Source organism: Patiria miniata, unplaced genomic scaffold (assembly GCF_015706575.1).
Source record: "Patiria miniata isolate m_02_andy unplaced genomic scaffold, ASM1570657v1 HiC_scaffold_9, whole genome shotgun sequence".
In the NCBI taxonomy this organism is placed as follows: domain Eukaryota; kingdom Metazoa; phylum Echinodermata; class Asteroidea; order Valvatida; family Asterinidae; genus Patiria; species Patiria miniata.
Genome location: NW_024037076.1, coordinates 7,600,585 through 7,617,681, shown reverse-complemented (window position 1 = coordinate 7,617,681; position 17,097 = coordinate 7,600,585). Strand labels below are relative to the sequence as shown.

The window sequence follows — 17,097 nt, the reverse complement described above, 5'->3', positions numbered from 1 at the left end:
CGTCATCACATGTCACCACATGTCACAGAGTCATTTCATATAGCCACTACAACTATTTTAGTTTATTGTAGTGCCATTACTTTTACTAAGTTCCCAGTTTGTACCCCTAGAGGGCAACAGTATTCACAGATGGAACACAGGCGTGCATGGGGTCCATTAACAGAAATGACTCTACTATATTCACAGTAACTTTTTACAACATATCTATATATATAAGAGAGAGTTTAACTCGGCCTCCCAGACGATGTTTGCTCATGAAAGGATCCGAGACCGCGGGCTCCCGCGACGCCAAAATCGCTCCACGTCCGTGGCAAAATGCGGAGGGTGTCTTCCGCCGGGTCGGACACTTCGGGTCGTCCTGATTTTCCCGTACGGACCGGCGATCCGTTTCGTCGATTTTTCGTGACTGCGTTTTTTGCAGGAATTTGCCGTCGTGTGCGCTTTCACTTTGACTGCCTGTCTGCCCCCTGTGCTGGCTTTTTCTGCGTGTCTAGACTGTGCGAGGTCAGCGGCTTCGACGTAGGGGTTGCGTTTACGTGTTCTACTGGGCTGTTTTTCAAAAGAGTTCACCAAATGGCAGCATGGGGTGACCTTGGCAAAATATTTTTTCTCCATGGTGCGTGGCCATCAAGTGTCCCTATTCTTTCATATGCTTCGCTTGCCGCCCCTGCGCCGAGTGCAACGAATACTCAGAAGGACCACACATTAGTATGCCTTGCGCGGTCTGACCAATCGAAAGTCTACACTGCATAGTATTTCCGGGCTATGCAAAACTGTCGATGGCAACGCGTACTGCAGCCTGCTCCACACCCTGCAAACGAGGTTGGGTCTACGGTGCTCGCTATTTGAAGCGCAAGCATGTGACGTCGCGTGATAGAGTGCTGTTGCTTCCATAATGTGTTTACAGCTCCATGCTTCCACCACCAAGCCTGAGCGTTGTGAGTTCGCTGCCCGCCACGTATAATTCAGTGTCGCGTTATATTTTCGGGGGCCTGTTTGGGGTCAACGAAGGATCGATGCATTAATGCTTCAAATATCGCGATCTTAAAACGAAGTCACAAAAAAATCGACGAAAAAGTGTCCGACCCGGCGGAAGACACCCTCATTTTTCCACGGACGTGAAGCCGCGGTCTCGGATCCTTTCAGAAGCAAACATTTCTCGGAGGCCGAGTAAAACTTGCTCTTATATATAGATGGTTGAACCAACTTGAATAAAAGTTGAATCGCAGACGGTCTCGCAAATTGTAAGAAGTTCAAGTTTACGTTTGTTGAAGAGTCCAATACTGAAACTTAATTATGACCTTCCTCCATGATTCAGACCGTTTGTAATTTTTTGGTAACACTCAACATTTTCATTTTAAATGACACCTTCACGTTTTATTGCATTATGATTTATTGTCAAACTGTACAACCAGCCTTCGCCTGTGTACTACAGTAACCTTTTCACTACGTTTTCCAAATGCGACTGCCTCACAAAAAGCCAATTTAACAGACCAACGGCAACATTTACAGACAGTTGCCATGGTACATAATTATCATGTGCGTAAATCGACGGGGGACAGGGGGAATCCCCCCCCCCCCCCCACACACACACACACATTTTGAGGGGGGACATTGTTTGGTCTTCCCCCCCCCCCCCCACACACTTTTTCTTCCCCGAATAAAATATTGTAGCCTACAATAATGATTCTATTGCTCAGAATACATGTAGCTGATTCAATTACTCACAACTCACAACTTTCACAGATGATCTTTTGCTCAAATTGGTTTTAGTGATCAGAAATTGCCTCAGATCACACCACAGAAATTGCTATTCTTTAACTGCATGTCTCCCCAACTATATCCCCCATTTACATTTAACTCCCCACATTTTCATCCCCAACACTACGCCCTACCCGATCTATGATCGGGTAAACCAGCTTGTAGATATATATATATATCTTAAGAGCAATATTTTCCGCATTTGTGCAAATGTGAAAAGCTTTCATTTTATTTTTGCATGCGTCAGTGTAAGTATTAAATACTGTTTCATTGCTTAGGGAGTCAAGCGGTTGTAGCGCAAGCACTTACATGTACTTGTTCTGTCTTTCCTTTTCTTTTTCTGCTATTGTCAAGCTCAAGTCATGATGGTTTGGTGACATTTGTGTAGGTGGTGGATGTAGTGGTGAAGTAGACTGGACTGTATCAGTCTTGTAAAGTAGATGTGTGTGTTTTAGATGTCTCATCAGAGCATTTTGTACACAAGTCCTTGGGCATATTGCTGGAACAGCCTGTGTCAGAAATACCCTATGGAATTAAAGACACTAGAGCCCAAAAAAATTCCCACCTACCAACCCTGTTTTTGAAAAGCATGTAATCTGAAGCAGAGCTATTTTTCTCGGCCTAAATTATGTTGTATTTGTTTTATTACACCTTATGCATAGCTTTGTTATCAAGAGAATAAAAATTAAGTTGACATAACTTCAATCCAGACACCAATAAAAAGAAAACTTTGTTTATCATGAGGATTTGAGTATGGCACCTCTAACAGATTAACAGGCATTTGCTGGGGATTCACAGTTGGAAGCTAACCTAAGATACTATTGCATAGCAACACTTGGACTTCATGAACAATTCTGTTTCCCTAATGCACTGGAACACCCCACAATGGGAAGTGTGCGAGGTCATAAACATGTGCATTGGGTGTAATATCTTTTGCTTAGGACTACAATATAGTCCTTTTCATGATGTTTCCACATGTACATGTATTTACATGCACGGTTGTTTGGTACCACACATACATGTACATGTAACCAATGGAGAATGGATGATTAGGCCAAAAAAGAAAGTCTTTGGTTTCTGGTATGGAGCTTGCCCCAAAAGTGGTGCGGCAACGCGGCTTTTGCTGACGCGCATGGCTACGGCAACGCACGCATATTAGAAATTGGAGCCTTTTGGGGGGGGGGGGGGGGACTCGTACATGCAAAATTGAAAAACAATTTGACAGTTGGCTGTTCAAGGCAAATGCTTGGTGTTACATTGTATTGTGAATCAATCCTTTTTACAACCAGTGAACTTTCTTGATTTCTAAATTGACTTTATTTTGATAGAGTGGATCATAGATTTGGTTTACATTTATTCATAGCAGCGTCCAAACTATGAGGTGACAGTTCCTACCGGTATTTCTAGCCATCGCAGCCCTCATCATGACAAGCGAAGCTCCAGCCCAAATCCAGGGACCATATTGGATTCTCAGTGGTAAGTTTCTGGGGTCTCTTATTGATCCATTAGGCCTCATGCCACAATATTAGTAATGTAAAAAGAGTGACCTTAACATGCAGTGTGGCATTGTTGGCGATACATGGATTGTTGCCTTTGTGCAAAGCAGGGTGACCGTAAGGTCATGGCAAAATTCTGCTAGATGCACTTCAAAAATCTGCTAGATTTAACAAAAATCTGCTAAATCACCTATAATTACACAAAATACATAATAAACACTTACACTCTTATGCAGATGTTATACAATTTCCTTAAACCAGAATCAAAATCATGAATTTTTTTTTTAAATTGCGCTCGTCTAGCCTGGCTTCCAATGTCTACATTACTTTAATATGTACTCGCACACATCAGGGAACCTCAATGCTTGACTGGCTGTATGCCTACCTATCCCGTTGTGCAAGGGTCAGTGTTGTAGTCGAGTACCAAAACTTGAGTACCAAGTACACACAGTGCCGAGTACGGGCCGAGTCCGAGTACTTTTTAGTCGAGTCCTGGGCCAAAAATCCGAGTTCGAGTTTTTCAGAGTCGGAGTACGGGCCGAGTACGAGTACAAAGATATCGAGTAAATCCCGAGTACATTTTTAAACTTAAGCATTATGGAAATTAGCACCGTTACTTACATGTGATGTGTAAAGTAATTACCTGGCATTCCAAGAAATTAATACATACACAAATTAAAAAGTGTTGTTTTTGCTTGGAATTCTTGATTTATTGACGATCTTCCTCATTCTGAAGGTTAAGCCAAGAGTCGGTTTTGCAATGCTTATAAATACCTTTTCATTTTGTGTTCCCTATTTTACACGTTTCCAACAGAGAGTGATGTGCACAACCTCTTCCCCACAGATACGCTCTTTCCGCGCCTTGTTAGTTAGAAAATGCCTCGTGTGATCAACGCACATGCAGCCCTTGGAAAGAAGGTTGCGATTTATTTCGCTGGTATTCTTGTAGTATTCAGTAGGAATAGGACAGTAAAAAATGTGCACCAGCAATACTGCGAGCGCTGCCAATACCCATTCACGAATACTTGATTTGGAGTCGATAAAGAATACATCGCGATACTTTCATCATTTTCATATACACTCTGTGAAATTTTTGGTCAAAGTTTAGTATAAAAAAAAAAATCCGAATTTTCTTTCGAGTACTGCGCGACTGGGGTCGAGTTCACCGAGTACAATTTGTCGAGTTAAGGGATGAGTCCGAGTACAAAATTACGAGTACGTGCTTTTTTCGAGTACTTATGATCGAGTACGGGCCAAGTACTTATTGGTACTCGAGTTGTATTCGAGTTCGAGTACGAGTACTCCAACACTGGCAAGGGTTTGTTTGAACAAAATAGAAGCCTTTTCCAAATAAATCAGCTGTATTTTTCAAATCTGCTATATTTTTTGTTCTGTCAGAATCACCCATTTTGCAGAATTTTGCTAGAAATCTACTAAAAAATTCATTCTGCTGGATTTTCTGTCAAAGTCGGGTTTTTTTTTTTAATTTCAAAAATCTGTCAAATTTAGCCCAAATTCGGCTAAAACGGTCACCCTGGTGCAAAGCTTACAGGACTTGTGGCTGAATCCTGATAGGTCAATTTTGCAGAATCAAATCCAGCACATGTACATGTTGTAACCATTTCCAGTTCCCCCAGAACGGATTCTATACACTTCAAACAGATTTTGTACTTGATGGTCACAAATCCACCAGCCAACTGATCAACAGACCAACTGACTGACCAATTGCTCCCTGGGACCAACTTTACAAGGCTTGCTGTGTCTTGATATAAGCAGGATTACTCCTCTCGGTGACCTCACATGATAGAAAGTACCTTTTGGGGTCTACATTTAGGTCATTCCACATGAACTCAACCCAGAGGTCCCTATGGTGATGGACTGAGATTTGGCTTAAACAAAAATAGAAGTAGGCCTACCTTTCTATGTACATGTATTACAAACACATACAAAATTGTAGGTTTCAACTCCTAAGGGTTTCTGAGATATGGCCCTCCAAAGATAGGGTGCCACACCAACTTTTTGGACTGGCAAGTCACTTCATTAATGTATAGGGTTTTTGGGGGCCAATATCTAAGATTTGTGCTGAAAATTTCTGCTTGGGGTAATCTGGCGCCAGGCTGTGAATCTTTTTATATTCAAAAATCAAATATTCTATTTTCAAGGGGCTCTGTTGGCCCAGAATCTGTCACAGAGGGTTAATGATGCTGGATTCCTTACCTTTGTCGTTGAAAGAGCAAGGTACTGTATTTGTATTTGTACTCCTTTAAAATGCTTCTCCCAAACGCTTGGTCCGATTTCAACCAAACATGGCCATATTGACAAATGACCCAAGCTTCATATGGTGTTTTCTCAGATCAGGATCGAAGGTCACTTAATGGTCAGTAGGGGTCATTTTACTGAAACAGGCAAAATGCTTTTTTTGCCTAAATTTTCTTTTAATTAGTGAGGCAAGTTTTATTCACTTTTGATGGCCAGTCTTGATAATTTTTGTGGCGCAAAGGAAAATAATCCAGGCACAAAATAAACATGATTCCTTGCTCTATACCATTTTATTATGATGCTCCATTCAATCAGCACCCCCCAAAAAATTGGCGAAATAATTTTTCCGACCAACCGACGCTATTTTGAAAGGCATGTTATCGGAAGCAAAAGTGATTTTTTTCTTCACCTTAATTTCTTAATTTGAAACTTACTTGTAAATGTAATCCATTCTTTTCTAGTTCAGGAAGCTTTAACACAGGTTATGAAATGTTGATTTTTTTTAAGTTAACAATTTTAATGTTTTTCTTTAATTACAAAAATATAAGGGGCCTACAAGATCTTCTCTGAATTTTAAGGACTTTTCTTAAGTTTCCCCCAGATTTGCTCTAAAATGCACCAGAGAGCTTCTAAAGTTCAACATTTTTAATCCCACCCCTATGGCTTCGCAGGTTGTTGAATCACAGCAAAACTTCCCCCCACAGGTTTGAAAAAATCCTTGGGAGAACCCTAGGACGGTACAAATTAATTTGGAATGAAATGTTTCAATTGAATATCTTGAATGCTTGAATAATTGAATGATATTTCTATACAATTTTTTTTGTGAAAGAACATGCATGGTTTATGAGCATGCAGAACTGTCTGAAATGAAAGGAAAAAAAATACAAAATAAAGTTATTTCCCTACCTAATTACCTGGATTTTTTTTCAGGCCGTTACCGTAAACACACCATTTTGTTTGTTTGGCCTAACTTGATATGTCACAGAATCATTTCAAACAGCAGAAACAGCTGGTGTTTGTCTACAAACACATTTCTAGCTTTTAATTATTTTCTGTTTATTTTTTTTTTAAATGGGGGGGGGGGAGCAGATCTCAATCCAAGTTATTAATAACAAAACAGCCTAAGTTTTTGTGAGTGAAATTATACAACATAAGTAATACAAATTCAAACACAGTGTGTATTCTCTTGACCAGGTATGTGGGTAAAATGGACCGCGTCACAGCCATTGATCAGCTCAAAGAAAAGCCAGACAGTTGCTACCTAGTCAGAGACAGCGTCAAGGAATCAGAGCACCAGACTCATGCCATCAGTATCAAGTAAGCAAGGTTTCCACAGTCATGGACAATTCCTGGAAACTCCTTGGATTTATAGCTATCATGAAAGTTGTGGAAAAGTGGTGAAATTTTGTGAAATTTTGTTCTTTTGCAAAGAAAAAAGTGACAGAATGCACAACCCATATGTGATGATGTGTAATATTTGGCTATGGCAGTCTTGCTGTTTGCAATCAGTTTACTATACAGTAGGACGTCACTATAACACACGATGGGGTCCGTACAAAAATGTTCATTATAGTGGTTGTACCCTATAGTGGTTGTGCATTACTATTAGGGATTAATAAATACCTTGGAGAGTTGATGGTTTCTGATTGGTCGAGACTCGATCACGTGGCCGTGCATTAACGGTGATAATGACCAAGTGAAAAAAATTGCCCCTGAACCAGCATTGATCCAGCCCCATGTGGAAGGCAATGATTGGCCAAATTTACAACAGTCATACGGCAGCTTGTAACAATACAGCACTGCACATGCGCTCAACCACCTTCGCGTGAGACTGACGCGCGCGTACGCAACACAGTTGCTATGGGTGCGCGCGCGCGTAAGGAAGTTTTAAAACGACTGGACATCGTACATACAGCAGTGCAGTATACTGAGGATGTTTACAACGAAAGCGTAGATCTACGATTTATTTTCTTTAAACACTTCGCCCAACGACATATTTACCTTTCCTAAACCAAGCATCTTTGTAATTCTGGACACAAGGAGTGTGTAAACGAAATTTCAGCTTCCTCCATCAGGTAAAAATATGAAAACATTGTTGTAATTTGTTTCGCTACGGCAGCAAAAGTCCAAACCCTGGACGTCGTACACGTATGCAATGAAGACGTTGTCCAGCAATGTCCAGCACAACCTGGGCCCGGCTGTGGTGCATATAACAACGCTTGTCGAAGAGACAGGGTACCACGCATAAGTTAAAATATGGCCCATGAACATGAACACAAAAAAGTCTGGAAATATCGCCGAAAGAAAGTCACAAAATTGGAGCATTTTAACTGTTTATTTCGTTAAAAAGGTATTTTTTGTCTCGGTCCATTAACAGCGGTCACCCCCACACCCGGTCATTATCACGCAGTGAAGACCGGGTCCTCACACTGTTATTCCCTTAATAACAGTCTTAGGATCCGGTCTTCACTGCATGATGATGACTGGGTTGGGGGATGGCCGCTGTCACACCATGGGTCTGTTTTTCCCATGGAGGACAGTAGTGGATATATTTGACAAATCAGCAGGACAGAAAATCAAACTCCGGACGGCAAAATGTGTATGATCAAGACAAAATACTATTTAATTACGACAAATAAATATATTAAACAAACGGAAATTTACTATGTACAAATTATTTCAATTGAATTATGCCACTATATGGATTACTTATACTTTGAGTGACGGATACTCAACTATATCATGGCATTATAAGGATCCTGTATTATGTGTTATACGGCTGTTTCCAATACCCCAAAACAAATGCAATCAACCCCCTAAACAGTCACTGTTCAAAACCTTTTGAAGGACTTGCTGTGTTCAAAGCTCACACTTGTGACACGGGTGGTCGATTTGGAGCACCAGTCACACACAACATCCCTCCGGCGCTTTGACGGTCCCACTTAGGCGGATGAACTCCCGGCTTGGGGAACATGGGTGACCTCTCCGGGCCTTGGAATCTGGCTCGATGCCTGGTCCACACAGGACTCGGTTCCGAATCTTCCTCCGGACTCTCCCAGTAGACCGTGAGTCTTGGGAGTTGGCTAACTGTTGTTCACACAGAACTAGCTATCTGGTTCACAAAGAACCTAGGAATTCTCTATTCCCACAGGGAAAACCCTTTAAAGAAAAAAGTCAAACACTTTTCCACTAAAACCCATTCATGTGAGTTGAATCGAATTACACTACATTTGTATTTCCCTCCCATGCATGTACATCATGGGTAATTTCTTTGGTCCAATTTTCCTTAACCAAATTCAAGTTTCTTGAGAAATCTACCTCCGAAAGAAATCACTTACAATTCACTTATAATAAAAAGAATTAAGCCATTTATAATGAAAGTAAATATCACCTAATAAAATAAACTTACAGTTTGCAGGATAAACTGGCTTTGCACATGGCATCCAAGACCTAACAAAATTACTCAACCATGGCATTAATTTACATACTGCATTTGCATAAGAAAGATTTAGCTCTGCTGTACACTCTGGGTAGCCTCAATTCTGGATGGGGGAGAATTAAATTAACTTGTGCTAAAATAAATGTATAAGTGAAAATCCCATAATTAATTACATTAATAAACCCAATGATAAATACAAAAATTGAAACATTATTTAAAAATATAAATCACACTTTGTGACAGCCGCTGTTATTTGGCTCGGTCCATTAACAGCGGCCATCCCCCAACCCGGTCATTATCACGCAGTCAAGACCGGGTTCTCACACTGTTATTCCCTTAATAACAGTCTTAGGATCCGGTCTTCACTGCATGATGATGACTGGGTTGGGGGATGGCCGCTGTTATTTGGCTCGGTCCATTAACAGCGGCCATCCCCCAACCCGGTCATTATCACGCAGTCAAGACCGGGTTCTCACACTGTTATTCCCTTAATAACAGTCTTAGGATCCGGTCTTCACTGCATGATGATGACTGGGTTGGGGGATGGCCGCTGTTATTTGGCTCGGTCCATTAACAGCGGCCATCCCCCAACCCGGTCATCATCACGCAGTCAAGACCGGGTCCTCACACTGTTGTTCCCATTAATTATCTTTTTAACGATATAAACAGTTAGAATGCTTGAATTTTGTGACTTTCCTTTCGGCGATATTTCCAGACTTGTGTGTAGCAACTGTGTTGCATATGCGCGCTGGGTCTTCACACGATGATGGTTGGCTGTATTGTTACAATCTTCTTTTTTATATTTGGCCAATCATTGGCTTACATGATACTGGATCAACGCTGGTTCAGAGGCCATATATATTTTCGCTTGTTTTTGAAGTCGGTCTTTATACCACATGTTAATACTCCCCCACGTGATCAAGTCTTGACCAATCAGAAGCTGTCCACTCTTCAAGGTATTCATTTATTAATAGAATTTAATATTTTGGGAGCCAAAGGGGATGTTTGTTATAGCGAAATGTTCGTTATAGCTGTGTTCATTATAGTGACGTTTTACTGTCTCCCCCTTATGCATGTTTGCTCTATGCTTGTTGCATGTTTAGTGCAGAATTATGATGCTTTGGTGGTGCCAGTGGCCTTATCGCAAGCTGGAAGGCTGAAGGGAAGTGTATTGCTGGTCATTGAAAAATTAGTTATAAATGTGAGGGTTTAACCACCACATGTCTGCTACTGGTATCTCCATTGGTGTCATGCAAAGGCACTTGAAAGCATGCAATCTATGAAGTCTTGTCCTTGAAATTCATTGGTTGTCAAAAGAAGGTGTTGTTTTTTGGTTGGGGGGGGGGGTGCGTTGCTTGTGTTTTCCTGTTATCCTTTGTATTTTTGTGTACAAACCTTATGGAACATGTTCCAAATATTCGGAACAATAATAAAAAACAGATCAATAAATATGTGAGAAAGTTCACCCATTCCTATTGGACGAGAGCCCGTCACGTGGGTGGTTTTAAATCCCTGATATAAACCGGGTGCTTTTAAACAAAACTCATGCGTTACATTGCGCAGTACGTGCCATGCAGGCGTCAATTTCCATATAAGGAGATAAGCGCTACGCGCATGAGGAACATACCGTCACTTTGCTCACAAAATGACAAAAACTTTGCCTTACCAAGTTTGAAAGCAAAATATAACAGAGCTGTAACGAGTCACTGATTTTTGTGACTCTAGTTGAGTCATTTTAAAGAAGTGACTCGAGTCGAGTTGAGTCATTAGGTCAAAAAGGTCGAGTTGAGTCGAGTCGAGTTGAGTCGAGTCAAATATTTAGCTCGAGTCAATTCGAGTCACGAATATTTGCACACTACATACCAAAATTTATTAAAGGAGGGCATAAATTTAGCCGGCGTTCAAATCCAAGAGCTTTATAAGAAATCGCTCAAAGTCAATGATGCAACAACGAATTGGAAAATGTGTTTAGAATCCGGTTCCTGGATAGTATTTGGCGCGTTCTAAAACCATGAAGAGAGAGAGTGTGACACGTTGTATTTTTGTACATGACAAGCGGCTGCGGTACCATACTGTATTCGCAAAGAGACGTGAACAAACATTTTGCTCCGTAAGTCATTGCAAATACCTTTCACAAAGTTTTGCTTTTATTTTTGGGTCTTGAGTCTTATATGTCTTCGCTTGAGTCAAGTCAAGTCTTCTGATGAGGGAGTTATGTCAAGTCATCTGCTCGCAGTGACTCGAGTCGAGTCGAGTCATTTACCCATAGGGAATTGAGTCAAGTCGAGTCACCAAAAATTGTGACTTGAGTCGGACTCAAGTCGGACTCGAGGTTTTGCCCTTCACTGATGTTTTTTAAACACTGTATACTCAGTGTGTTACCTCCCGAGTGAAGTTGGAAAAAATCACTCGAGTGGGAACCCACGACCTCCTGCTTTCTTGTGCAGATGTCTTACCACTCGACCACCGAGCTAACGGGATCGGTTGGCTGGTTCGAATCTGATGTTATATACATCAGATGCTATATACATCAGATTCGAACCAGCCAAACGATTCCGTTAGCTCGGTGGTCAAGTGGTAAGACATCTGCACTAGAAAACAGGAGGTCATGGGTTCAAGTCCCACCCGAGTGATTTTTTCCAACTTCACTCGGGAGGTAAAATACTGAGTATTCATTGTTTAAAAATGTCGGTTAAGGGCAAAACCTAATTTGAAGCAAAATGTAGTTTATTTTCTTAATTATCGTAAATAAGCATTAGACAAAAAACCTGAAATCGGTGTTTTTCATTTTAAGGAAGTCTAAAAAAGTGTAAAATGTTTTCACTAAGTGACCAAAAAGTCGACTCGTTAGCAGGGTCGGAAAAATCATACATTGGTCTACATGTTTCAGGAAGGGAGCATTCATAAGCGTGAGAATGATGTTGAAAGAGAACAGATGTGCACAAGCTCAACTGTAATATGACACATAAAAGTTACCAGTTTAATGTGTCAATGAAGTACAAATAATAACAGCTTCTGCAGTTTTATGTTCCCACCAAGTGACAAAAACTGTGTACAAAGTAATGGGGAAAATATGGGCATCCACGTATTCATGTTCTCATTAAGTGCAAAAAGGTTTTATTAATGAATTACTGTGTAATTAAGTAATATTTTTAACAAACGCCTATGATTTGAAGAGCAAATCATAAGCTATCGGACAATGCAAACATTTCCGAATTCTGTTACTGCAAAGAGGTTAAAAATATCTTTGAGAAAAGTAATAACTTAAAATGCTATTATCTTATGATGAACTTTTGCCAGATTTGGAGAGTTTTGTCACAATTTTAGCAAAGCAACGATACCATAGGCATGGCTAGAGGGGTGTTTCACAAAACACAAATTAAAATTGTTGAACAAAATCTTGGATTGACCGAAAGTTATTAATGAATGGGAATAATATATGTGCTTACCGGCCAAGCACATATTTTATTCCCTTAAGAATAGTGCCCTTATAAGTATAATAAAAGCAGACTGTGTTTTAGGGTAAGGCCCCCCAAAAAATACTCGGTCTCTGGTCAGCGCTCGCGTCAATTTTAATCATGCGCGTCAACCTTTTTTTTTTCTTCAAAATAACATGGAGGCTACAACAGGAGCACCAAGGAATGGGGAAATTGCACCAAGGCAAATGATAAAGGGCACCAAGGCAAATGATGGAGGACACCAATGTATAATGAGGACACAAAAAAGCAAAATAGTACCCACCTTGTCTGTACAATTGAAGCTTGAAAAAAAAAATCCACCCCCCCAAAAAAAAAAAAACCGCGTCGCCGCATCAATTCTGGAACTTTGGTCTGACCAGAGACCGATTATTATTTTATTTTGGCTCAAGTGGTTTCTTTACAGTATCATTTCTTTGTATCATCATATACATGTATTTTGCCACCCACTAGGTTCAAAAGTACACATGCATTGTGAAGTCAGACTCCTGCTCTATTTGTTATTTCCTACATTGTAGACATGAACAACAGGTGAAACATATTAAAGTTCTCTACTACCTTGGCAAATTTGGTTTGGTGGACAAGGACTCCTGTGATTTCAACACCTTGCCAGACCTGATCATGCACTACAGCAAGAACAGCCTGAGGGATGTCTTCAATGGGCTTCACTCCACCTTGAAAATACCATTGCGGGAATCCTCTACTGTCCAAGCCGCAAGTCAAGTCCCAGTACCAGTCCAGGGCAAAGCAGTGGCCAAGCCCGAACATAATGGTGAGCATTATTGATCATGTCATTTACTCTATACCACTGGCCTTTCGTGGTTGCTTGTGTGAAGAGAACACAGATTCAAAATGCAATTTTGATAGGTCACTTGCTACATTGCACATACTTTGGAAGCATTCGTGTTAGGCAAGGGATCAAAAATACTTTACCTGTTTGCATGGATGCGCACGCCAGGAATGCATTCTTTTGTTCGAGCTACCTCCCGTTCGCACGCGTGCGAAAGGTCCTCCCATTCTGCACGTGTTCCAATTCAACAAAAGGCCAGTCATGGTCTGTGCACACAGGAAGAGCTCGGCAACACTAAAAGTATGCGAAGAAAAATGTGTTCAGTCCTCACTACAGGAATGGTACTTACTGGCACCATGGATGGGGAAAGCAGTCCTTGGCAAACAGCACCATCAGGAAAAAATGAACTGTTGTGTAATAACCTTGGAGATTCAGTCCAGGTGCTATCTTTCACGGAAGAATCCCAAGAAACCAAACTCCCTTTTTATTTCGCTGAACAGTAATGATGTCCCTTACTGAGCCAAACCTAATTTCGATGTAATGCATCTCTTTTTAATTCTTAGTAGAACGCTGATTGTAATAATGGCCGACAGCTACATTCAATTAACTCTTTAACCCTTACTCTCTGAGGGTAGTTTACTGCATGTCAGTTGGTTATGCCAATGCCCTCCAGCTGCAGTTTATTGGCAGATAGTTTTATTTAACAGTGAAGGCTCCAATTGGCAGGAGTTGGAGGCCCTGGAGGGTGCCTGATACTGACCAGCTGGGGGCACTCACTTTGTTATCAGAGGACTCTCATTGTTCTCTGTGGCATGTATTGGAGTGCCTGTCCAGTTACCCTTGAAATGACATGGCAGATATTGGAGGGCCATGCAAAAAACATAGGAGATTTTCTTGAGGCACATATTGGCATGCGTTGGAGGGTCTAGTAGGGTAAGGGTTAAGGTCAGCTGTCCATCATTGTGCAGAAATATATTTTGGGGATTTTATTGCAACTTTTTGCCCAGTCCGACCGCATTATTTTATTCCGAGTATCAAGCCTATCCAAAAAAAGTTAACCCTTCCCATCTCAGCATTCTTTTTATTGGAACCTGGACGAGAAATCTTTTTCCGCCCCGCCCGACCACGTAATTACTATTTTTGGCGAGCTGCGAAGCAGATGCGAGCCTATGTAATACCAATTTCCATCTGTCTGTCCGGGCGCCCGTCCGGCCGTCCGCGTTCAGATAAAAATGTTGAAGTTTTTGATTCTAGTTAACTTGGGGAAAAAAATTAAATGCAGTTGTCATGACTAATGTATCATCTCTATAACTTCAGTTAGGTTCATATCATTGCAGTAAATGTTATGATTTTATTGAGGAACTTTAATTCAAGGAAATGTTAAAGTTTTTAATTGTTACATGTACATGTATACTTGTATAACATATACATGTGTGTATACCGGTATAACATGTACATGTACACTATGCATTTTGGGGATGTGCATGAGCTTCTGGTTTGATCTTTTAGTTTATGGGGTTGGAGTAGGGATGGGGTAGGGGAGGGTGGGGTGGGGTGGGTTGGGGATAGGGTTGGAGTTAGGGTTTGTGTGAGTAGGATGAGTAGGGGAGCTAGGATGGGTGGGGCAGGGTGGGTTGGGGTGGGGTGGGGAGAGGGGTTGGAATATTTGGTTTGGGTGGGGTGGGGTGGGAACAGGTAGGGAGAGACAGGTAGGGGGAGACAGGTAGGGAGAGGATGGGCATGGATGTAGGGGTTGGGTTAGGAGGGGGTTGGGCAGGGGGCGGGATATAGGATCGGAGTAGGGGTTGGGTTGGGAATGTGTAGGGATGGGTTGTTGTAGGGGTTGGATAAGGGGAGGGGGCAGTACCCAGTATATAGGGATCAGAGTAGGGGTTGCATGGGGTCAGGTGGGGATGTATGGGTGGGGGAATGGGGTGGGCGGGATATTGGAATTCGAGTAAGGGTTAGGGTGGGGATGTGTAGGGTGGGTAAGGACAGATAGGGGAAGATAGGGTAGGTGGGTGTAGGGGGTTGGGATAGGGGAGGGTACGGGTCAGGGGAGGGGAAGGAGATAGGGATTGGAGTTTGGGTGGGGTTGGGATGAGTAGGTGATGGGGTGGGGATGATTAGGGGAGGATGGAATGGGTGTGGGTAGGGGGTTGGGTGGGGGAGGGGGAGGGGCGGGGCGGGTTGGGGATTGGGTAAGGTTTTGGGATGGGGTAAGGTTTAGGGGAGGTGGTGATGGTGCTGTGTCTACATGTACATGTATACCCATTCTTGTTCTGCATTTGTGGCGACTACACAAGAGTTTTCCCATGGTAATACAAGTATGGGGAGCAGAAGACACTGTTGGGGCTGCAAAAATCCACAACTGGGTCCTAATTACCCTAACAATGGAAAACTCCCCATAATACAGTGACGGCTAACCTATATTCACATGTATTTATTAGGTAATCTGTTGACTTTTTATGTTGACATTTAAAAACTGACCCCTACACCTAGGCACATCAACAAGAATCCTGATCCCCTTCCATCATGCCCATCCTCAACCCTACCTTCAGCCTCCCTTCCTGCCTTGGACAGCGAGCCATGGCGGCTTCGCCGTTCTAGTTATTCCGAGTATCCATCCTGCAAAAAAATATTACAGGGGTGTGATTTGTTCGGATTTTTCCGGATTTCCGGAATTTTAGTCAAAAGTCTGCGGAATCCAGATTTCCAACATTTTCTGTTTCTGTAATATCGCCCGCAAATTTCTGGCAAAATATAGACCCTAATTTACGATAATGGATGGACTGGTGACAAGTCTAACAAGCAATGCGGTCAAGAACCTGATAGACACCAATGCAATGTGGGCAGTGGAGTACTTGACGACCAGACTAAAAATTATTTTCAATGGGTTTGATGCACCTCGTGTTGGTATATCGCGTGTGGATGTGTGTGTATTGTGCATGTACTGTGCACTGACAATTATGAGCTAGCAATACGCAATCACATTGGTATCAATATTGCCGCGATGAGAACCATCAGATGTGTGAGATTTTGATCAAGGAATTTAAAAGTATGGTTGGAACATGGAGGTAGAATGGTTGGAAGAACTGGTAATCAAGCGTCACTGTGGATGGAATTCAGTTTGAGCTGCAGTAGTGCTTTGAAAAATAGCCACCACCAACACAAAAACGTTTTGGAAGCCTGGGAGTTTATAAGTAAGATTAGTAACTTAGCACCGGCGTTAATATTTTTTTGTGAATCGTTTCTTTCATTCATATTCATAGCCCTACACGAACCAAATCACAAGGTGTTACCATGACAAATCACAAGGTGATACCGCGACAATTCATAGCCCTACACGAACCAAATCACAAGGCGTTCCCGCGACAATTCATAGCCCTACACGAACCAAATCACAAGGTGTTACCACGACAATTCATAGCCTTGTGATTTGTCATGGTAACACCTTGTGATTTGTTTCGTGTAGGGCTATGAATTGTCGTGGTAACACCTTGTGATTTGGTTCGTGTAGGGCTATGAATTGTTGTGGCAACGTCTTGATTTGGTTCGTGTAGCGCTATGAATTTTTGCAGTAAGGCCTTTGGATTTGGTTCGTGTAGGGCTATGAATTGTCGCGGTATCACCTTGTGATTTGTCATGGTAACACCTTGTGATTTGTTTCGTGTAGGGCTATGAATTGTCATGGTAACACCTTGTGATTTGGTTTGTGTAGGGCTATGAATTGTCGTGGGAACGCCTTGTGATTTGGTTCGTGTAGGGCTATGAATTGTCGCGGTAAGGCCTTTTGATTTTTATATCCCATGTTTTAATTTTGGGTATTCTTGCCATGATATGAAATTACAGATAATACATTGACATTTCATATTT

The 17,097-nt window shown here is 41.7% G+C and overlaps 1 protein-coding gene across 6 annotated transcripts in view; it reads left to right on the top strand.

Annotated features, from left to right (window-relative positions):
• Positions 1-17,097, top strand: part of LOC119720855 (proto-oncogene vav-like) — a 94,777-nt gene that overhangs the window by 63,534 nt on the left and 14,146 nt on the right. For 4 of the 6 annotated variants that reach the window (XM_038190718.1, XM_038190719.1, XM_038190720.1 and 1 more), the window contains 3 exons: positions 3,125-3,237; positions 6,711-6,833; positions 12,950-13,203. In XM_038190718.1, the coding sequence (XP_038046646.1) occupies positions 3,125-3,237; positions 6,711-6,833; positions 12,950-13,203 (490 nt within the window). The remainder of the gene's footprint in view (positions 1-3,124; positions 3,238-6,710; positions 6,834-12,949; positions 13,204-17,097) is intronic. The other 2 variants (XM_038190721.1, XM_038190717.1) reach the window with 1 other exon arrangement.